The 24402-nt window shown below is 40.7% G+C and overlaps 2 protein-coding genes across 2 annotated transcripts in view; both read right to left on the reverse strand.

Moving 5' to 3' along the window:
- Positions 1-1669: 1669 nt before the first annotated feature.
- LPCAT2 (lysophosphatidylcholine acyltransferase 2) overlaps positions 1670-24402 on the reverse strand; it is a 66489-nt gene continuing 43756 nt past the window's right edge. Inside the window, exons 12-14 of the mRNA XM_026011769.2 lie at positions 11622-11720; positions 6969-7104; positions 1670-3560 (exon numbers count right to left, since the gene is read on the reverse strand). Of these exons, the coding sequence (XP_025867554.1) occupies positions 3376-3560; positions 6969-7104; positions 11622-11720 (420 nt within the window). The 3' untranslated portion in view covers positions 1670-3375. The remainder of the gene's footprint in view (positions 3561-6968; positions 7105-11621; positions 11721-24402) is intronic.
- CAPNS2 (calpain small subunit 2) lies at positions 18719-24207 on the reverse strand. The gene has a single exon (XM_072750210.1). It carries the CDS (start codon positions 19851-19853, stop codon positions 19104-19106), a length of 750 nt encoding a protein of 249 aa, XP_072606311.1. The 5' UTR covers positions 19854-24207; the 3' UTR covers positions 18719-19103.

The raw sequence follows: 24402 nt of genomic DNA on the forward strand, positions 1-24402 counted from the left end.
ATTTACAGGATATTTTAATGGCCTTGTAAAAGGCTACATTCCAAGTTAAAAGAGCAGAATGTAAAGTAACATATACATTGTTATCTTGAGACCATAAGAGTATCTAGAAAAAAGGATGAAATAAAACATGTCAGAAAATTAGTAATTGTGGAATTGGGGTGATGGAAGCAACCATATTTTTTTCTGTCCTTTTTTTTAAAAAATATTTTCTAATGTACATAGATTCTTTTATAAGCATGAAAAGAAAATGATACGGTTCACATGTTAGAAAAAATAGCAAACTGGTGTCCCAGTGTAGGAGAGCCAGCTTGTCAGAGCACGCTGCTCCTCACACACGCTTGAGAAGTTTATCGATTATCTAGAAACAAGTGCTACATTGAACAGACTAAAAGGAACACAAACTCTATTACCTTATTTCCTCAAGTTTGTGAGGTGTATATTGAATATATATCAAGCACTTTGTGCAGGCCTTCACCTCTATCAGACCACAAGTAGTACGGATTTAACACTCTGGCATAACAGATTAACAACACCAAAACCCCTGAAGTGTATCCAAGAGAACAGAAAAGGGGGAGAAAAAGATCCTAAGTATGTCTGCTTTCCTAGGGAATGGTTTCTTACTGGTGACTTTTTATCCCATTAAGTGATTGCTATATACAAACAAATACTCAAGGAAGTCTTACAATTTTTTTAATGTTTTATTTTTAATGTCTTACAATTTTTTTTATATTTTATTTTATTGAGAGCACCTGAGCAGAGAGAGGGGCAGAGGGAGAGGGAGAACCTCAAGCAGACTGTTTCAAGCACAGAACCCAACTTGGGCCTTCAGATCATGACCTGAACCCCAAAAATCAAGAGTGGGAAGTTGACCCAACTTAGCCATGCTGGCACCCCTACATAAGGATTTTTGGGGAAGGGAGCCCTCCTATCCACCCTGTCCAGAGTGCCAATTACCCACCTTGCGTTTGCAATAGCGTGATTGGGACAGCTCCCAAGTCTGGGAATCTGGTATTTGTACTGCTGTGCCCCATGCCGACAGCAGCCTACATGACACAGTCTATTTTACGTATCTGTGATAGGTACCACCACTAGCAATCACAGCCAGCCTTCTAAAATTCTAGAAGCAGTGGCAGAGGAATATGAAATTCACATAATGCTAGCAGTTTGGTACATAAGCATGCAGCACCTCATTATCCTGCAACAGGACTGGATAAAATTTCTGATTGAAATTTTTCTGATTTATAGGACTTAGGACCTAGTATTTCTCATTTCAAAGAGTAACCTATTTTTTTTTTTTCAAATGATTATAGGAAATCACAGTGCATTTAACTAACTTAATGAAATTTAATTCCTAACTTCAAGTTCTCAGAGGAGAACAGCCTCTCTGAAGGAAATCTTTGTTACCATGGCCTAAAGAAGAGGCCTAGGCTGTAGGGATACTGATGATCATGACTGTGTTATCACACACACCCCACCAGACAAAAGTCAACTTCCATGAGAGTACTAACTATTGCAACTTTGGCTAAAATTTGAGTTTTTCATTAGAGCAACATCATGCCTGACATTTCAGAAAGCTTAAATGCAAACAAGAATGATTAATCGCAGTCATAAATATGCAAACACATTCAAACCACAATATTAAAAAGGTAATATTACCTTGGAGACAAAATGGTAAAACCAGAATTTTTTAATTGCCAAGAATTTCATATAGCAAGTTTGTTTATTCAGTAACATAATAAAATAGGAATATTACATTGGCAGAAGTGGACTTAAGGAGCATAAAATATTATTTGAAAATGGGAAAACAAGGGAATCATTTTCAAGAGCCTCATAGAAAACTTTCAATTTACAATGCTACTTTTTCATAATTAATGGGAGTAATTATGTGGCTTTTCTATGATAAAAAGCAATCATGGTACCTGAGTAGTACATACATATGCAGACACTATTATAGAGGTAACTTTTCTAATTACTTAGGCAGTTGTTTTCAGTTCATTCAATACTCTGTCTAAACAGCTTTAAGACACACAAAAAGCAGACGATCCTATACATTTAAGGATAAAACATTTTAGTAAGCAATTATCCAAATCCACTCATTAAATTAGAACACTCACAGCTTAATGTGTACAACTAGTTTGAAATGCTGACTCACCTTTCGTGACACTTCCCACCTTCACAAATGGCTTTAAAAAAATGAATTTGGGGGTAATTCAGAAACACAACCAAAACAAAGAGATTGATTTCAAAGACAAAATTCAGAAATGAACCGATTATTTTTGTACACTGTATTATATAAATTGGTTCTTTGTTCAAAATTTCAAACACAGTGACATTAACAACAAATAGGTATGCTGTGTGACATCCATAAAAAATAGCACTTGAGGGAATTATTGCCTGACCTAATGGAAAGAATGTTAAATTGCTGCCTCACCTTAATAAGGTTTTTGAGTTCTCTAGCTTTCAATACTTTGGGACCTTTTGTGTTTTCCCTGTAGATATCTTAGGCAAGCTCTAAAATTTGAGACGACACTTAACAAAATAAAACTCCCATTTGAATGGTAAAATGTATTAATTCTAATACTATATAAATGGATCAAATGTGACCCATTTGGTGGGCAAGCCCTGCCTTCTGAACTATCCAACTCAAACTAGACTCTGTGGCAAGTGATTCGTTTTCTCATTATGAAGTCAAGTTTACCTGCAGTAAGGCAATTCCTACTCAGCCTTTAGCCATAGCCTTGGTCTTTAACACAAAGTTCTAAACTGTAGATCATGCAAAATGACACAGTTTCCTTAGTAGGTGGGTAAGGAAATCTGCAATAAAAAGAATTTGAGTTCTAAGAAGTCTCATTGAATTAATGGGAACTCCCCCTTCCAATTCACATTTAGTGATCCAAGAAACTGAACTGGAAATGAAATAATGCATCTGTGAAGTCAGAGGCAAAGAATCCTGCAATGTTCTTATTTGCAGAATGGGAAAGTAACACTATTACTTCATTTCTTTAAAGGGAAGTAGATTGAAAAGTGTTTGCACTTTTTACAACTCTTTACAGTGTTGATTAATGCTCATCAGTAAACAAGTGAGACCATTTCATTCACCATTATTTGCAAATTAAACAGAAAAATCCATAAAGACATATATATCACCGGGAAACCAATCATACAGCACACAATATAACATAATAGAAAGGGAATATTACTTAATAATATACATAGGTGAATAAAAGCATTTTGATAAGGCAATCTATCATTTTTATTTTTAAAAAGCTTTCCATTTTGAACATCATAATTACTCAGAAATCACTTGAAGAATGCTATCAATGAATCCCTTTACAGTTTCAAGGAAATGGCTTTTCTGACTGTGAATATTAGACTTCAGTCATCTTTTTTGTCTGAGGTACTCTCATCATGATTTTCAGGGCTGACTTTATTACTGGCAACTGAGGGAGTTGGCTGGACTTCTTTTGGTAATGAGAACACATGGCACGTCTGGAGGTCTAAGTAGGTTGTAAATATTTTAGCATATTCTGGGTGCTTTAGGGCAAAACTTTTAAATTCCTCTAAAAGAGGGGAAAAAACACAAAAAAAAAATTCAATAAGTTAAGGCAAATCTTCAGCATAATACAGATTCATCTATGACTTTAATAATATAATTATTGCCAAATCCTATTACTTGACTCTTATAAACTGTCCAGGCACTTTGCAGGAGAGTTTTTCCATTATCTAGTAAAGCTGAGGATTCACATACTCCATGACCCATTAATTCTATCCCAGAGTATATATCCCAGAGAAATGAGTGCATGCTGTCTTCTGGAGGACATGCCTGAGAATGTTCACAGCAACATTGGTTATGACAGGTGAAAAATGGAAACCACTCAAGCTTGGTCAACAGCAGAAATAGAGACTTGTAGCATTTTCATGAGACATAATGGCTCCACAGCCATGAAGATGAAGGAACTGCTGTGTTGTAACACTGCGGACAAATCTTAAAGCCATAATGTTGAATGAAAACAGCCAGATACAAAACAACACATACTGTGGGAGTCCAGTATATGAAGCTCAAAAACTCAAGCAAACCTAACATATAATATTTAAAGATTTTGTAGTGACATACTAAAAAGGAAATCAAAGTAGAGATTCCTTTTAAAATCAGGTCAGCCATGCCCCACTTTAGGAGAGAGGGAGTGGCTGTTGCTGGGAATGAGCACACAGATGTTTCCAGAGTTCTTAAAGAGTTCTATTTCTTGACCCAAGCAGTAGTAATGCAAAGTGCTCACTTTATGAAACCTCGTTACACTTCACGTTTATGTTTCACTCAGTTTTCTATATTGCTATAATTTTTTTTGTAATACAAAGTGTTTAAAAATGCTATTACCTGTGACATTCTATTACTGGTTTTTAAAACCATTTTAACCCTTAATTCTGGTATACAAAGACACAGCCTTGAAAAGCTAAGCCCCGACTAATGATCAACAAAGGCAAGTAGAGTGTACAATATATAATAATCGCATTACAAGACCTCGGAGTAGCGGGCCTCTTTCTATCTTGGGTATTTTAGAATTAGGAATGGAGGTAGAGGTATAGAAGGCTAACTAAGTTAACCAGCGGAGTTTGAACATCAAGCCTCCAACAACCTAGAGTTTCTGAAATGTGTGGCTACCTTCCATTCTGAAATCCCTATATCCTCTTCTGTTTGGACAGAGAAAAACTTTATTGAGCTGACACAGCATAAGGAGCCTAGACTTTGAATTAGCTACCTATTTGGCTCTATAGCAAAAGGATTTTTAACTGCATGTTCTATTTCTATTATTTTTTTAAATCATCTGATAACCCAGAGTCTACTTCACAGCACGTTAGACCAACTAACAAGTCTTGAAGACAGAAATAGGTCTCAGTGATGAGGAAGCCACTGGACTGAGCCCGAATCATTCTTTGCAACTGCAACATTATTTTACATTCATAGACCATTATATGTTTCCGAATCAGGCAAGCTATTAACATGGTCTTTGGATATTTTTTCTTAACATCCAAAATAAAGGTTCACCTGCATGAGCCTGTCTCAGGATGGAGGCACATAAGTGACTTCTATGGAAAGTAAACATGAGAGCTGATTTACTGAAACCAAGGTCTGTCTTTCAAGACTTGTGCTTTGTTCAAAAGATCAAGGTCTCTGTCTTCTTTGGAGAGGTTAGTGGCATTAAGAAGTGATTCATTTCAAAAAAAAAAAAAAAGTAACTCATTTCTAGAAGAAGTTATGTGAACTGGCTACTCTGTGGAATTAATTTGGCTAACAGAAAACTGAGAAGGAAAACAACTTAGATGGTCACATTCTGATATATTTCAATGGTTATTCTTTTATAAAAATCATACTTAAATACCTCCAAATATTCCTGCAAAAAAAGAAACTGACATAATATTGGGGGAGAGGGAGATATTCTGTGTATTCTAAAAAGAAAAAGCTTGAACTCCAAAAAAGCAAAGCAGATTTCCCTTAAAAAATTGTTAAAATCGATGGGTAAAGTTATGACTACGTAACGAATCATTTCTGGTATAACTTCCAATGAAATGGTTACTCTAAATAGTTGTTCCAAATTTGGCAGCTCAGAGCAATAAAGAGTCTTACTTGTGAAAGGAAAATGGTCAGAGAATTAGTACACAAAGGGTTTATGACTCATATATTTTTATCTTAGTATGTACTTCCCATTTTCCCTCCCTTACTCCTTCCTCTCTTCCTTCCTTCTTTCCTTCCTTCTTTCCTTCCTCCCTCCCTCCCTCCCTCCTTCCTTCCCTTCCTCCTTCCCTCCCTTCCATGAACTCAATAGAGTAAGTGCTGTAGGCCCTTAATTACCTAAAATGGAATAAAGGGCAGCAGAATGATAGTAATTAAAAACAGACAGTGAGAGAAGTATGTGATCTCATTCCCCTATCCCATGGAAGTTAATAGCTGAAACTCTCTGAACACCATAAGGAAAGAGGCATTCCAGAGGAAACCCCCTATAGCCTTTGTGGGTGTGGGGGGGGGGGGAAGGCTGGGGAAGATAAGCCAACCTGACCTCAATGACCACATCAAAGCTAAGGCAGGGAAGCAGTCACCTCACCTAGGCCTCTCCACCCAAGTGGGTTTTTCTCAACAACTGTACTGAGAAATATGTGGAAACTGGTGTACCATCCTTCAGACGGGGGGGGGGGGGGGGGGGTCTTGTTTTGATGTGTGGACTCAAGGCATACGGAGACAGCTTGGTCCCTGATGGACCTGCTGCAGTCTTCTTCCACCAAGATGGTCCCGACCTCACTGGGTGCCATCCACAGGGCAGGAGAAAATGAGCCTATGTGACCTCACTAGGTGCCATCCACAGGGCAGGAGAAAACGAGCCTATGTGAAAGCTTGCCTAAGCTGCTAATGGTAAATGTGATAATGGATGGTTTAGCTGCTGTAGTTATTGTTGGTACTTTACCTGTACCCCTCTATCCTTCAGAGTTACAACCACTTTAGTTACCTTGCTCAGTTTTGCTTGGCCACAGTGATAGCAGAAAGGAAAAGACTCTTCCAGGAGGGGCAGCAGATGAGAAATAAGGTGAGGAGGGCAGAGATCCAGGCTCTAGAACCAGACTCTTGGTTTTTGAATCCTGGCTCTGACATTCTCTAGCTGATGTGACCTTAGGTAAGTTAAATTCCATGCATCTCAATAAATTAATCATTAAGAGTACTGATTAAATAGGCTTGCTGTAAAGATGTATTAAAAAGTGTTTAGAAGAGTGCTTAGCATACAAGTGCTCAGCATACAAGTGCTCAGTAAGTTGCTCTTCTTATTTCACTACTACTATTATTCCTGTCATCATCATCATCATTCCTGTTATTTCTATTGTTAATGCAATTAGTAGAGGGAAATCACATTCCTGCCTGAGGGTCTGTCTGTGGTCGGATGCCCTCCTGGCAAACTAAAGCCGAAACCAAACTGCCTACTCACCATAGGACACAGAATCCCCTTGGGCTATCTCCTTAAAGAGACCAGAAACATCCAGGTCGGGCACCCCAAGGGCCGCCTGTAAAATGGTGGAAAACTCTTCCTCTGTTATGTAGCCATCCTCATCAACATCAAAGAGCTGAAAGAAAGAGTAGATAAATATAAGGATGCATGTGGGCAGAGCAATAGTGGTACAGAGTAATCTCAGAAAATAAACTCTTAAATAATTCACACATCTAGGGATCCCTGGGTGGCTCAGCGGTTGAGCGTCTGCCTTCAGCCCAGGGTGTGATCCCAGAGTCCCAGGATCGAGTCCCACATCGGGCTCCCTGCAGGGAACCTGCTTCTCCCTCTGTCTATGTCTCTGCCTCTCTCTGTGTCTCTCATGAATAAATAAAATCTTAAAAAACAAAATTCACACCTCTATTGTGCCAGGGGCTAGGGAGATGAATCTAAAGGAAGATTGGTCTCTACCACCCTTGAGACATGTGGCTTGGTCGTGGGAAGAGAGAAAATGAAAATGGGGGCTGCAATAAGAGTAAGTCCAAAGGACATGGGAGTCCTGTAGAGAGCAAGATGAATCCTATGAGAGAGGTCAGGGAAAGCTATACTGAGTTGACAGGTTGAGTTGGGTCTTCGAACACAAAGAACACACAAGGACTGGCAGTGATTGCCAGGGGCTCAGACCAGGAGACTGACAGACAAGCAGGAATCACGCCATGATGGCTATATGACGTCTCACCTGACCCTATGGGATTATGGCTGTAGGGGATGCGGTGTGATTATATGTGAACTGAGAGTGTGGAGGATGGATTAGACTCAATGTTGGAAAGATTAGAAGTAGGAAAAGCAATGAAGAGTATGAGGTGGAGGAGCAAGGAGCACGGGAGCAGAATTTGGGAGGAAGCAAAGGCAGGGTGTGGCCAGCAATCGGGGCCTGTGGGGATGGCAAAGAGGAGTGGGGGTGGGCTGCGGTGCTTGGGCACCTGCGGAGAGTGGGGTCTGTTCCCCAGAGCAATAGACCAAAAGCTGGACCTGGAGAGGTGAGACTTGAGTCAGAGGTACCAGGGGAAGATACGAGCCTGTAGCACCTCAGCTCAGGAGGGTGGTTGAGGCTCAAGCCATGACTTCGGGTAAGAGCTGCCAAGTCTGGGGGCACTGGAGCTTCTCTGCAGAGAATGCACAAAGTGATGAGATGCCCTGGGAATGGCATGAATTGAAGTGTGTGCAGAGAAGAGGAGCTGGCAGAGAAAGACTCAGAAGAAGGCATCAGAGAGAATGGGAAATGAGTGCACCTCTTTCTGGAAAGAGGGAGACACCCTGAGAGTGGTAAGGGCCCAGGGAGTCAAACACCACAGAGAGGGCAGGCAAGAAGCAAAGAGCATTGCTGGGCTTGGTAACCAGGAGATCTGGATGCCTTCGGGAAACACGGTTTGAGGGAATTGGAGGCCAGGTGGTCATGGGACACTGGGAATGAAGAGAGGTGTGTGGCAGAGGCAACCAGCACGGGCTCTTTGAGAAACTGTGGAATAACAGGAAGGAGGTAAATAGGGCATTGGCTAAGCACAAAAGGAAGTCGTCGCTAGGAAGGGAGACTCTGAACATGTTTATAGGCCGAAAGGAAAAGGAGGTAGGTGGGACGGGTTGAAAGTCAAGTGGCAAAACAGTGATAATTGTTTTTTTTGTTTTTTTTTATAATTGTTAGATAATGAATATATCATCTTCAAAATCTTCTCCTGGGCCTGGCATTAAGGTTTTTAAATGGATGCTGGCGCTGATTCCTTGCAGGCACTGATCCAGAGTGTTTGAATCACTTTCCTTGTGTTAACTGATTACTGTGCCCTCACCGTGGTCTTAGGCAGGGTAGGTGCTGTCAGTAGGTCTGTCTTCTGGATGACAAAGCTGAAGCATGAGATAGTTAGGTTCTTTTCCCAGGGCCACACAACTGGTTGGTGGTAGAGCCGGCATCTAAATCCAGGCAGGTGACATCTAGAGCTCCTGCCTCTAAGGCGTGACTTCTGACCAAACATATGACCAAAACCAGAAAACCAGAGGCAGTAGATAAGGTATGATAATCCTGAGCAGAACCACAAGCATAGTCTGACCAGGGTGGGAGGAGAACACTAGCCCTAGAGGTGGTTGATGTGTTGCCTCAGCTGAGGAAGCAGGGACTTTCCTATTTTTGATCACTTAGCCCCCAAGTGAAGGAGAAGACAGCCCCTGAGGAAAAAGTGGGTTAGCATTTGTTCATTTGCACAAACTGCAGCCCAGAGCTTTCTAGGGGCCTTGGACTTCTGGCAGTAACTGTGAGGAGATCCCATCATACCCCACTCCTCACAAGTGTGAAGCTTTCTTGAGAGGCCTTCCATTCCCACACAATCCTTAGCAATTCATTGGTCATATTCGGTGCTCGGTGGCTCTCACTTCTGTGGAAATTCCCTTCACCAGGCCCAGGCTGGGTGTTTCTACGTCCTCTCTATCTGGCCTTTGTCACAACTACCCCAGGCTGTACCCCTCACTAAAACACTCACTTTCCCTCAATTACTCATCTCTCCCGATAATCTCTATGCTACAGAGTACCCAGACCTCAGGTAAATCCCACACTCTGGACTCTGGTAGGAAGATTAACACCCCAGTTGCTTTTGGAGGAACAATATCTGTCCACTACATGGAATATGGTGAGACCCTGAGCCCATACATCCAGTCCTTCCAGCAAGTACATGGCTCACGACCATCTGGACACTCCCTGGAATGTGACTGTGGGCAGAGCTGGGGGTGCTCCCACTAATACAGAGCAGTCCCTGCAGTAGGGTCCTCTGGAGTCCCTGTCACCAAGTCTATTCTGGAGCCATCTCCCTGGCCTTATGGTAGATTTCTCGGCCATAGCATATGCCCGTTGCTCACAGCTGAAGAACTCTACCTCTGCCAGTCTCTATGACAATGAAATGAGCTCAAGGATGGGGAGTTCACTGTGAAGTGCTTCCCAGATAAAAGGAAGCAACAGGATTCTGTGCATATAAAAGGATACGACTAAATGAAAAATAAAAGTGTGCCAAAGTATTTCCAAAAACATCAAACACTCCTGAAAAAGAATGTGGAAAAATAAGCAATGTAAAGCATGACCCCTGTCTTACTGGAAAAAGAGCTAATTATAGTTTTAGGTTCTCCTTGCTTCCCTCTTCTACACCAGACCAAGGTCTAGGCTAGAGAAAAATCTCACGACGTCTTTAAAAACAATAATTACTGTGACAGAGGGCCAAATTTTCTATCAGGTCTTTCATCGGTAAACCTAAAGTGACCATTTGCTCAGCTAAACTTATAATTAGGTATACAATCCCAAAACAGAAACAGAAATATCTGGATTGGAATAAGTTAGCTATGTGTATAATTTTAGGTTTTATGATGAATAAGTAAGTCTGTAAAAGCCAAACGTTTTAAACTTGGAAAAAGTTCTGGCCCTTGCCGTAGAACCATCTGCTAAGCATCAACCACTTAGGTTCTTTACAGGCCTCACAGTTAACTCAGTTTAAGCCAATCTGAAATTAAAAAAAAAAAAAGGTAAGCCTGGGGACTTCTCTGTAAATGACAAAATGCATGAGTATTCCTAAGGCTTGCCCTGGTGGCCTCTAAAACGTGAGAAAGGACTCTTGGAGAGACAGTCTGTCTAGATGACACAGGAGAGAGGAAACCTATCAGAATCACAGTGGGATATTTTCAGAAACCAGGAAAAGAGAAGAGTAGGAAACAGGAATGGAGATGGTCCTCCATCGTCATGGTGGATGGAAGCAGGGAGACCGCCAAGTGGCTGAAGGGTGAGTCAGTATATATAGAGAGCTTGATACAAAGACAAGCATGGAAATCAAGTTTTTGGTTCACTTGAGAGTAGATGACACAACCTTAGAACTGGAAGCGAACGTCCTACTTATTACTAATTAGATGAGGCACCTTTTATCTCTGAAAAATGAAAAACATACTTTAAGAATGGTTTCTTTCCCTCCTCTTGGGCATGTGTGTGATAAATGGAGTCTAAGTCCTAACAGTTCAGACCTGCGCTGAGTCCTGCTGGGGATGGGGCTATGTGTGTTATTCACCGGCCAACCCTCCCTCCCCCACCGCCCTTTGCCCCTATGTCACTGTGAAAATATATGCAATACTACAGGGAAAACAGACCTGGTGGGAACTTGGGACACGTATCATGATGCTCACCAGCCACCACCACAACAAAACAAATTCCATCCGGAAAAGAGCACTTAAAATATCTCTGGCACACAGAGAAAATAAGGGTAGATGGGAACTTTCCAGATGGTGAATTAGGATGGCTGGTGACAGGTGGTGTTTATTTATAAACTGTACTTTGGGGCTTCAAATGGAGAGGCTGGATAGAAATCACTTTTAAGACTAATTTGTTAAATCACCCGCTCTTCAATCTTGATGCCGTTAGCAGGGCGGCTCCCCAAGACGTCCCCTGTGCTCAAATGGGTGCTTATGTTTTCTTTATTCTCAGTAGCAATTGCCTTAATCGTATTACCCCCATGTACACGTTACAGCAGATCTATAAATCCATGTAACAGATTTCACTGATTTTCAGATAATACACTTAGAGTTGACACTTGTTCATGAGACTGACTAGGACGCTGTCGGTAGGGCTGACAGTACCTTAAATGCCACCTGGATGATGTCCTCTGTATTGGCAGGGTTGCACAAGACAGCCAGGCCGATCACATACTCTCGGAAGTCAATACTGCCATCGTGGTTCTGTGGAAGGAGGGGAGAAATCAATTAGCAGGCCCATTAATTACTATTAATTACAGCCCCAAAGGTGAAATCCAGGTACGTCACACGACTGAACATCATCATGCACTGAGCCTATTTAGAAGAAAGTTGGCACTGAGAGGGAATAGCAAACAAAGGGCCTGCCTACCTATTCCCATTCAGGAGGAAGTAAAATATATTTGTTTAGTAATGAATACAAACATTTAATCAACAGAGGCCATTTGGTGGCTCTGTGGCACTCAGCATGGGTTCTTGAGCTCAGCCCCAGAGGAAGCCCTTCTGCAAGGCAGGATCTAGAATCTTGGTGGTGGCCCTGCCATGATGGCCAACACCAGCAGGTCACCAAAGGGGGATCAGGGTCACTAAACAACCCTGCACATGTAGACAAGGGAAGGGAAGGGAAAGGGCAAACGGAGGCAGTGATTGCAGATAGATTCTCTTTGTTGCGGGCTCCCTCTGTAATCAACCAGGAGCAAGGGAGTGAGCCTGAGCCATTTAGTGGCGACCTGGTGATGGGAGGCCCCAGGAGATCCTGAACTTCTAAGCTTCTAACTAGTGTGATAGGAGTATCTATATACCTCCCTACATATGAACTACTCGCCTAGACAGGAACACTAAGGACGAAGTGGGGAAAAGGAAAGAGAACTGTCAACAAGCCCAATGATGATGATCTCAGGTGTTAGAAGCAATTTGGCAGTAAAATCTGCAAGTGATGAATTCCCACATAAAGTGTGAACTAGGACCAACAAAGCTAGCGTGGTACTTGACAGATGAACAAACAATGTTTGGCATCAATAAGAGTGGAACTTTTAACTGTGACTAAGTATCTACATTTCAACCATTAGGAGTTCCTTTACAGCAAGGACTGTTCTCTTTGTGTGGCGGTGTATTTCCATTGCTGAGCACACTTAGGTAGGCACTAAAAATAAATACTACCTTTTTCTCCTTGACCTTTACCTATGACACTGGGTTCACTTTAAAACTAAGGCAAGTGTTCTTCACTGGGGTTTTGTCGATGAGCCTGGGGAAAGGGGAGCCCCCTGATAGGGGGTGTGTACATTTTTGTGTGCAGTTTTGGTGTGTACATTTTTCTAGGGAAGAAAATTGCAGCTTTGATCTGCTTCTCAAAGCAACCAAGACTCCAAAGATCAAGCGTCCCTTTTACCTTACTGTTTTATCTTACCACAGGGAACTAAAAAGAGGAATAACTTCACTTCTTAACTTCAGTTTCCCACCAGAGAAGGTAGAAACAAAGATATTTTAAGATTTCCCTTTAAGGAACAAGGGTTTGTGCCTAAGGCAAAACTCAGGTCATGTGACTTCCATTTTTGTTTGGTTACTTATAAAGGAGCTATATTTCTACCATGCCCCCCTTTAAAAAAAAGCTTTATTTATTAGAGAGAGAGAGTCAACACAGAAATGGGGGGGGGCAGAGGGAGAGGGAGAGAGCCTCAAGCACACACCACACTGAGTACAGAGCCCAACCCAGAGCTGGATCCTATGACCTGAGATCATGACCTGAGCCGAAATCAAGAGTTGGACACTTAACCCACTGAGGCACCCAGGTACCTTTTCTTGAACCAAATTTTTTTTAAAGAAACTGATCTTTAAAAAAAAAAAAAGTATCATTTACATCCAATGAAAAGATCCATTTTAAGTGTATAGTTAATGTGTTTTGACAAATGTATGCACCAGGGTAACCACTGCCACAAATAATAGCTACAAGATTTTCATCACCCTAGAAATTTCAAAGACAGTGGAGTTTTAAGTAACATGATTTCCTTCTTATGCCACCACCATTCATTTCCTTACACATCACAGAAGGCTGCTGTTCATTAGCCTTAGAGGCTGAGCAGCTTATTGAACGATAGACCTATTGCTCACTTAGGTGCAATTGTTCCTCAATTGGCATTCTCTATGAAGCAACACAGAAGTCTTGAATGGAAGGTCTGAAGAACAGATAGAAGAATGAGCAGTAGACAATGAACCTACAATCATAGATTGTACAATTGGGAATATTCTTTTGAATTTATGTTGTCTCTTCATTGTGAGGCTCTAATTTTTATTTATACCACTGAACCCTATGTATAGCAGAGGTCAAGCATTATTACTCATTCTGTAGATGGAGAAAGGGAAATGTAAAGGACCTTTCATATTACCACTACTCACAAAACAAAGTAATATTCTGAACCTCTAATATTCACTAGCAGTCTTATCTCTGAATGGTTTTGGCTGACAAAAAGAAGCAGACCCTTGGTAATCAATCACACAAGAAATTATAGGTAAGTTTTCATCTTAGTAATGTGAAGGGGGTAAAAAAGCAGTATGGAAATTATTCTCAGATATTTTATTATTGGATCAATAAAATAATATATTGTTAAGTTTCCAAATTCAGAATAATAAAACTTTGAACTGGAAGGAATCTTTGAAGTTACCAATTCGAATAAGTCATTTTGACTAAAGAGAGAGAGAGAGAGAGAGAACCCTATGACCCAGCAATTGCACTTATAGGCATTTATCCAAAGGATAAAAATGTAGTGATCTGAAGGAGCACCTGCACCATAATGTTTATAGCAGCAATGTTCAGAATAGCCAAACTATGGAAAGCCTAGATGTCCATTGACAGATGATTGGATAAAGATATATATACAATGGGATATTACTCAGCATCAAAAAAAAAATAAATCTTGCTATTAGCAACAATGTGGACGCAACTAGAGGGTATTATGCTAAGTGAAATAAGTCAATCAGAGGAAGTCAAATACATAACTTTTACTCATATGTGGAATTTAAGGAACAAAACACATGGACAAAGGAGAAGGGAGGGGAAAAATAAAGTAAGACGAAATCAGAGGGAAGACAAACCATAAGAGACTCTTAACTCTGGGAAACACACTGAGGGTTGCTCGAGGGGAGGGAGGTGGTGGGACGGGGTACTGGCAGACGGGCATTAAAGAGGGTATGTGATGTAATGAGCACTGGGTATTATATACAACCGATGAGTCACTAAACTCTATTTCTGAAACTAATAACACACTATATGTTAATTGATTTTAAATAAAAAAATGAGACATAAACTTTATTTGAGGTCATAAAACTTGCTATTAACATTAATTACAATGAAAATTTAAGTGATCAGACTTCAAATCATTCAAATTAAAGCAAGTAGCTTAATAAAATACATTCAAAAACAGATAATAAAGTATACAACAAAATGCACTCCTTTAATTTTTTAATTTCAAACCAGTTCCATGATAAAAACTGTACTTCAAATCTGTGGGTTTTTTTTTTCTTTAAAAATCTATTGATCTTCTCAGGAAGAATTATAAACTTAAAAATCTAGACTTGAAAATATTTCAAGGCCACATTTCAAAGGAGGAGCCCAGCTTTCTGGAAGGAGACTCTAATCCCTCCATCATCTGTCCTAATCTGGAGGCCAGGACAGTCCCAAGGAGGAACTATAGATTTGTATTGGGTTACTGCAAAAGACAGGGTGACTGAACCTGCCTGACACTCTAGATGGTGGGATCTAGTGGTGGTTGGCAGGATCAGAAAAGTGTGGAAGTTAAGGCTGGGGGTCACTGGGACCTCCTGGGGCCCGAGCACCTTGTTGTCCCCACAGTCACACAACACTGGCTTCTCAGACCAGTGGGAAGTTCCAGATCACATGTTCAAATGTGGTCCATTTAAAATTCCAGAAGGAGGGGCACCTGGGTGGCTCAGTGGTTGAGCATCTGACTTTGGCTCAGGTCATGATCTTGGGGTCCTGGGATCTAGTCCTGCATCAGGCTCCCCACAGGGAGCCTGCTTCTTCCTCTGCCTATGTCTCTGCCTCTCTCTGTGTCTCTCATGAATAAATTAAACAAAATCTTAAAAAAAAAAAAAAAAGAAAAATTGTCTAAAAAATAAATAAAATAAAAATCCAGAAGGAAATGAATGATGGTGTTCTTGTGTCTGATTCTCAGGTATCCATTCCCTAAGGCTTTTCCTAGTCCAATTTATTGAACATTTTTATTCCTACTGAGTTAAATACATTTTACAACCTTTAAAATTGTAAGGATACTTTAAAACTTTAAATCTTAAAGTTTTAAGGATACTGTTCTGAATATCTTTTGAGATGGTAAACTCCCAAGTATGAGGACTATATTGTCTTTGATGTGTTATAATTTGTATCATCCCTGCAAATAAGGGATAATCAATGCCATCAAAACAATTTAGAAATGTTTATATAAAACCAGATCCTATTACGCAGCAGCCAAAGGGGAAAAGGCTTTTGAGTCTTTGAAGATGCTCCATAAATCCAAAGGAGTACTATTATTAAAATACAGGAAATTCTCAGTTTTCCAGAGGAGACTGGGAAGAGGCATTCTGTTTACTCAAATATTCTTATTAAGAGCATGTTTCTACCCACATACACAATTGTATTACCAATTTTCTCAGAATTAAATTGCTTTAATCCACTTAACATTAAACACAGGCACTTTAAAGAAGTAATTCTGAAAGCACCTCAAGATTGATAGACATGTTAAATATCAGGGCCCTGCAGGTGCATCTGTGAATATTTTTTTAAGGCCCCATGATGGGTTAGTCATGCAATATTACTGACAAAATTGCTAACTTAAAAAAAAGTTTTTAAAAATAAATGCACTACTACTCAAAAGATATTTAAAAAGTGACCTTTAAGATGATGTACCCATTCTGCATATTTTTGGAGGTCTGCTTTTCTTAGGTGTACAGCATGCATGCAGACATACAGAACTACATTCTTTTTTCCTGCAGTCACAGTTTATGGAATCCAGGGGCTTGTATTAACATAAAGATGTTTTTCTTTTTTTTTTTTTTTATAAAGATGTTTTTCAAAGTCATATGGGATGTTTTGAAATTTAAAAATGTAGATGGTACAATTTCAAATGCTTTATAAAATCATTGAGTATTATTTTCAGCTTATTACATCGATTGTATTGCTTAATGTTAGAACTAAAAAATCATGGGATGGAATAGGAATCATATAAAGTCTTAGCCTATAAGCAAGCTTCCATGTAGAAATGGCAAAATTAAGAAAATTACCATGTAAATATTCCCTCACACATTGAAAATGTCCCCTTAAAACATCAACTGTTAGATAAAAACTAAGAAATTCAATCATTCATTAGGCTAATGGTTCCACACAATGCCAAAGTTTTGAATACTTAAAAAAAGTCCAGAGTTTAGACTGGATTTTCTAGTGTCTACTCTAGTGACTGGGGTTACCTGTACAAGTTTTATACAAATCCAGAAGAGAACAGAAGAGAAATGTACGTAATTTCAGGATGTTTGCCCTGTACAGGCAGGAAGTGAATCCTAAGAGCAGATAATCCCTTGACCCTAGGAGCAAGAAAAATACTTAATATCACCTCCAGCATGAGGTAACCGTCTTAACTTTCATAAAATATTTAGAATTAACTGAGGAAAAAAGGGTAAGGCTCTGCTGCCCTTTCTACAACTGTCATATGGAAAGGTTAAATAATAAACTTAATATTCTGAGACCTTAAAAGGCATCTTGGCAGCTTTCCCCTTTCTTGGCTATATTCCTACACTCATGTCTGATGTATGAATGGGTTGATTCTAAAATAAGGATCCTGATATTAATGTGTGGTTGCTGGCAGTGATCTCATTCTGATAGGACCATACCTGGTCTAAGTAGCACACCAGAGCAAACTTAAATTTACAAGTCCCTAGAGGAAGGCGGATGTGGTCTCTGTGCTTGGCTTAGTGTAGAATTATATGTGCGTGGTGTTGCATAAATATTATATGATGGTGATGATGGTGAGCGAGGAGGCCAAATGCCAACCTCTCCTGATTTCACTGGGGATTTCTCACATGCAGCTGTGGGCTGTTAACAGGAGAGTTACATCAGTTCCATAGTTAAACGCTCCTCTAAATGAGTCCAAAGAGGAAGGAAGAATTTATCTTCAAACTCAGGAGGACCCTCTAAAGTAGCCTGGGAGAGAGAAGGAATGCATTAAGAGCCAGAGAAGCAGGAGGGGCTACTTCAATAGCAGGTGGGGGAGCTGAGCACTTGCAGACGCATCCCCTCAGGCTGAATCTACTTGCTGGAGGATTCTGGATTATGCCCACCATAACCTCCTGATCAAAATGAGAGGGCCAAACCAAGGGCCATACACAAGACAGAGACCACTGCTCTGGCATGGTGACCTTACCTGCTTATTGGATCACCTGGGGATAAAATACTCATCCCTGGGCCCCACCTCTCAAGATTCTCTGTTTACCAGTTTGGGGTGGGACTTTGGTGTCAGTATTCCTAAAGAGCTCTCCCTGTGATTCTGAATTGCAGTCAGCTGTGAGAAGCACTGTAACAGTCAACAATATTTATGTATCTTTATATATCTCTATATTCCTTTATAGACTACATAATTGGTTACAATTCATGCAACCCTTCCTTTCCCACCCCCCCCCCCCCCTCCTTTGCTTACATTTCTTCTGTCTGCAGTTTTTCAAGAGGAACAACAACAACAAAAAACCATTCCAAGCTCTGGGGCAGGGCAAGACATGACAAGAACCAGTCAGCCAACACGCGCCGGGCATGCCTGATTTTGTATGAAGCACATGTAAGAATGATTAAGAGTGACATTTTAGATTACGGATCCACCCTTTATTCTCCAATGCCCTAACCCTTTTTACAAACAAATCAAAGCAAAACAAGTTTGCTGCATGCTTATCTTACTAGAGAAACAGGACTAAAGTATTCTGGAATTTTAGACAGTTGCTCTACCATTAAAAATGTTTATCTACTTACCTTATGTGAAATTGCTTTTCTCATTTCTGAACCTGTTTCTATACGGTTAAATAGGTTTCCAGGAAAACACTTTTTATTTATTTATTTATTTATTTACATAATGGAAAGACCAGATGTGAGGAAAAACAGATTTTGAACTTCTCTCTTCCTCACCTTTTTAAAGGGGGAAAAAATAGATCTCTTAAGGCTTTCTTGATTTATTCCAAGATTTTTTCAAAATTTCATTCTCAGTAACAACAAATTTCCTGCTCCTTGGAATTCACTCACCAAATAAGCAATGCTCTATTAAAATCTACTCGACTGGGGCTCTGCCCCACGTTCCCCCACCCCATCATATACATTCAGCATCTCAAAAACATGACATACAAACCACCCGGAATATTTTTCATAAAAAATATCTGTTTTAATTAAGCGGTAAAGGACAGCCCCAGTTCGAAGCATGCAAGCTGGTGTAGGAGCTCACAGGAAACGACAGCTCCAGGACAGGGTACGAGCCAACGTGCAGACAGCATGGCTGGGCTTTCAGGAGTCTCGTCCTCGGGGTGGGCGCTGGCTTCTCGGCACCCACTTCAGGAGTACATGGTCAGCTGCAGCCATTCTTGGATGGACACTTGAACTAGGCCATCTGCATCTCTATCCAGGGATTTGAAGACACGGAACATGGCATCCAGGCGGACCAGGCAGCTGATGAAATTGTTGAAATCCATGCTTCCATCCTCATCAGCGAATCGGCGGATGATCATTTGGTAAAGTTGCTCATTCAGCTGGAACCCGGCTGCCTGCAGAGCCGCGCGCAGCTGAGAACTTCTTAGGGACCCAGAGCGGTCCCTGTCATACTGCTTATAAACGCACTGCCATTTCTTGATGTTGTTCCAGAGGTACTTAAATTCTTCGAAGCCCAGCTTGCCGGTCGTGTCACTGTCCATTACAGACACAATGCTCCGGCAGGTGTCAAGACTAAAGCCATCAGTCTTCAGATCCTTGTGTTTAGAAAGGACTTTGTTGAGAATATTCATCAGGTCAGTGGCGCCCACCTCCATGTCTGGTCCTGCCAGCTGTGCAAACTGTTGTCGAAACCGACGAACTTCCTCACTTTCGTTGGCCTCCACATTGGTGAAATGCTGCTGAGTGGGAGGTGGTTCCGGGGTGTACTGAGCTGCTGCAGCCTCACTGATGAAATTCACAATTCCTCCAACTATCCCTCCAATATTTCTTCCTCCTCCTCCTCCTCTTCTCTGACCACCTCCTCCAAGAAGGCCTCCAAGGGCTTCTCCAAGGCCTCGATCTGCCCCTTCCAATAAAGCCTTTGCAAGAAACATGCTTTTGGTTTAAGGAGCAAGTGTAGAAGCTGCTGATGTTTTGGAGATGGTGTGGAGAGAGCTGAGATGGAGTCTCATTAGCTTACAGGTAGAAGAACTGGCTTTTCTGTACCTGCTTGCATGGTGCCACACCCCATGGTGCAATGTCTTTCCTCCTACTAAAGGAGTAAGACTTCCATGAGGTCCTAGCACCTGCCAGCTTTTAGAGGGCCTCAATAAAATATTCATAAGCTACTGCGTGTATGATGAATTACAAGAAATAATATTTTAAAATGTAATTTATTAAAATACTCATTTCTATACATCACTGACTTCTCCATACCTGAAAGATGATATGCATTTTCCTAACAGGAGAAGCTAAATGACTCAAAGATATCAAGAATTTCTTTTCTAAGGAATATTTATTGTTAGAGCAGAATGGAATTCTTGGGCATTGGGAGACTATTTCCCTAGTCCCTCTCTTTTAGCAAAAATCCCCAAATCCAATGCTCTTATGAAAAACTTGGAAGGGAGGGTTTTAAGATGCAGGGTCCCCAGGTCCCATCCTCAGGGATTCTGATTCTGTAGTCTGCTGTCAGACTGATGATCGACATTTTTGGAATCATTTTTTGGAGTGTAACAGGCACGGAGAAAACTGCACAAATCACAACTGTAGAGTGCAGAGAGGTTCACAAACTATACACACCCATGTCATAACAGCCAGATCAAGAGAGAGAATATTACCATATCCTAGAAGCTCTTCCTGCTTTCTAGTTACTCTTCCCTCCCAAGGGTAACCATTATCTTGACATCGAACACTATCAACTGATGGCTGTGCTGTAAATAAATGAAATCATACAGTATATATTTCTTTGTGTCTTGTTTTTAAAATTTGAATTGAATTTCTAAAAACTGTGGTAAAATACACATGATATAGAATTTACCATCATAACTATTTTTAAGAGTTCGGTTCAGTGGCATTAGATTCACTCACATTATCGTGCGATCATCACCACCATCTATGCCCAGAAACTTTTTCATCTTCCCAAATGGAAGCTCTGTTCCCATTAAACAGTAACTCCTCATTCCCTCCTCTTGCAAGGCCCTGGCAACCACCACTCCACTTTCCATCTCTGTGAATCTGACTGCTCCAGGGACATCACATAAGTGGAATCATGGAGGACTTGTCCTTTTGTGACCAGCTTATTTCACCTAGCATGATGTGTTCAAGGCTCAGTCATGTTGTAGCAGGTGTCAGGATTTATTTCCTTTTTTAAAGCTGAATAATATTCCACTGCACGTATAAGACACATTTTGCTTATCGACTCATCTGCTGGTGGATGCTTAGGTTGCTTCTGTCTCTCGGCTTCTGTGAATAATGCTATGAACATGGGCATACACATATTTCTTCACATCCCTACTTTCAATTCTTTTGGATGTATACCCAGATGCAGAACTATCCGATTAAATATTAATTTGGTTTTTAATTTTTTGAAGAACTATGATACTGTTTTCCACAGTAGATATACCATTTTATATTTGTACCAACAGTGCACAAGGGTTCCAATTTCTCCACAGCCTGGTCAACACTCCTTCTTTCCCACCTCCCCCTTTCCTTCCCTTCTCCTTCCTTTCTTCTTTTCTTCCTTCCTGACAGAGATCATCCTAATGAGCATGAGGTGGTAATAATCTCATCGTGGTTTTTATTTGCATTTCCCTAATGATTCATGATACATACAGTTGCTCATAGTACTCTCTTATATAATTTTACTTCTGTAATATTAGAAGTACTGTTCTCCATTTCTGATTTTGTGGGGGTTTTTTGGCTCAAAATTACATTTGTGAGGTTTGATTTTATATTTTTAAATAAGTGTCTGCAGAAGTCAGTTTATGACAAGTAGTCTCAAACAATACTTTGAGAAACCAACCCAACCTTTGATACTAGATAGAGAGACAAGATACCAGTCTTTCAGAGGTTTCTGGAAGTTCTGCTGGTGAACTCAGGAAAAGGCGGCCAAGACATAACCACTAAGTCATTATATCACTTAGCATTTTTGAAATCAACTTCAAATCTGCCAAATGATGGTAATACTATCTCTCTGCCTACTTCATAATGATTCAATCTCACTTGTTAGGTATCAGGACTTGGATTCAGTATTTAGGAGACAAAGGTGAATACATCAAGATTGCTGCACTTAAGGATTGAGGGAGGACACCCACCAAAAACTAATTGTAATTATAACCTGACATCTGTATTCACATTTTTACTTAATACCAAATATGACATTTGTATGCAGCATTCTTTGGTATTTAGGTTTCATAGAATTCCTCTGAAAGACAAAGTATTTGTGATAAAGAAAGAAAAACTCAGGGAAGGCAAGCTACTGAGGAAAGGTAGTGTACTGCATTATTAAGCCCTGTGAGTGCCCAAAAGGGGAGTGCGATGAATTCTGCCAACGAGAAGATTTACCTACAGAAGATGATGTGCAGGCCAGAGTTCTCCAAAAGATGGAGGATGTGAAGGGACAACACAGTAAAAATACAGAGAAGCTAAAGGATGTGTGGTCTTTAAGCAACCATCCACTGTGATGATGGTCCACTGCTGGGGATGACAGCAGAGAGGCCAATCTGCAGAATAGACTCGGACTGGAAGGGGCTTTGAACTGCCATGTGACAATCTGTCTCACAGTGGGAACTACCCAGGTCGAACAGGAAGTCAAAAGGAGATGAGATGTGAAATTACCTGGGAGTTGTATAATTTCTAGAAGTGAGTAATGATTGTTCTAGCTACTGTTAGGGAGAGAGCAGTAGCAGGGGACACTGCTCTGTTCAGGGCACGGGAGAAATGTCTCCTTCTGCCACACCCAGTGGTTTGGGTAAAACTCTCCAACCACTGGCTTTATGACACAATGACTCCAATAACTGGTCTCATGGGCACAATGAAATGGCCTCTGTGAACACCAAAGGCCAAATGTCTTTCTTCACCACATGGAAGAAAGAGCCACAAAAGGATTGTCTTCTTTTGAGGGGATCGCAGGGCCATCTGGCCTCAGACAGATGTAAACCCATTCATAAGAGCTTCTCTCAGAGGAAATTACATGGGCTTTGTTTTTATAATATTGCAAATTAACTTGATAGCAACCACTACCATATAAAACACGCCTCCTCATGCCCAGCTGAAGTGGTTTTCCCTGAGGTTTAAATCCGATTCCTCTCATTTATTTTCTGTGAAGATGGAGGGCATTTGGCTAACAGTTTCTCATAAGCCATTCTCGAATAAAAGACTGTTATTAGATTAGCAAGCCTTTTCTTCTTTGGACTATTGGATCCCCAGAGGCTATTTATTAGAACATTAATAGCAACTTTGGTTGCCATCTGGGGGAATTGACTGTCCAGATCAGCAGGGAAAAAGAGTAGAGGAAGATGACACATCTGATGGAAAATTTAGCCTCCATTTGAGGGGGAAAAGTCACTGAATTTAAAAAGTAGAGAAACATGATTGCTATTAGCAACATTATTCGTAATGGCCCCAAAGTAGAAACAACCTGAGCGTCTGCCAATTGTTGAAAAAAAAATGCAATATGTTCACATAATGGAGTACTTTTTGTCATTCAAAGAGGACAAAGTCCTGCTACAGCATGGATGAACTACAAAAACATTATGCTACGTTGACAGAAGCCAGACACACGAGACCATCTACTGTATGATTCCATTCCCTGAAACGTCCAGAAAAACCAAATCCACAGAGATAGCATGTCTTTCTTCTAGACCAGGCCTAGAGTCACACCAAAGGACTGACAACTCTGTCATGGTTGCCTAGGGCTAGGAGACAGCTGGTGACAGGAGCTAACACTTAATGCTACCAGGAGACACAGTGGGGTGTCGGAAATGTTCTTAAGCTGCTCTGTGGTGATAGTTGCACGAACTTGGCAAATTTATTAAAAAAAAAAATCACTGAATTGTAGGCTTGAAATGGGTGAGTGATAGGATATGTAAAAGATGCCTCAAGAAGCCCATATATATGTATATATATATACAAAGTCAACAGTGACAGTTTGAAGTAAAAAGGATACTGACGAGCAGTTCTAGTCTCAGGACTGCAACTAACCAGCTATGTAGCTTTGAGCATGTCACTCCTTCTCTCCAGCTAGCTGCCTCTGTAAAATGAGGAAGGTGGGCAGTTGGATGGGAAAGGTCCTTTTAGCTCTGGAATTCTGGGAGTCTAGATCCTCATGTGCCCTGAAATAGTGGCAGTGACATCATTCTTATCTTGCATTTCCTTTCCTTCTCAGGCCCAAGTGTTTTTATGCTATATGTTGATTTAATTTAATCTTCCTTTTTTTTGGGTCTGGTTCCACCACTTTTAAGGACATACTCACCCTTATCCCTGCTTTGACATATCATCTGGTTTTGACAAGTATTCCTGGTGGCTCCCTATCAAGTATGGTGCTCCTCCAAACAGAATGCCAAGGTGGGGGCGCTGAATCCAGAAGGACATACAGCTCCTGCTTGCAGCAAACCCTTTCTTGTCAAGGGAGGCTTTCACCTAACTGCAGCATGATCTGGACCA

This window comes from Vulpes vulpes, chromosome 2, assembly GCF_048418805.1.
Source record: "Vulpes vulpes isolate BD-2025 chromosome 2, VulVul3, whole genome shotgun sequence".
In the NCBI taxonomy this organism is placed as follows: domain Eukaryota; kingdom Metazoa; phylum Chordata; class Mammalia; order Carnivora; family Canidae; genus Vulpes; species Vulpes vulpes.

Bases quoted from the DNA above. Each gene is read 5' to 3' on its own strand.
- CAPNS2 (XM_072750210.1), bottom strand. From the start codon at position 19,853: ATGTTTCTTGCAAAGGCTTTATTGGAAGGGGCAGATCGAGGCCTTGGA.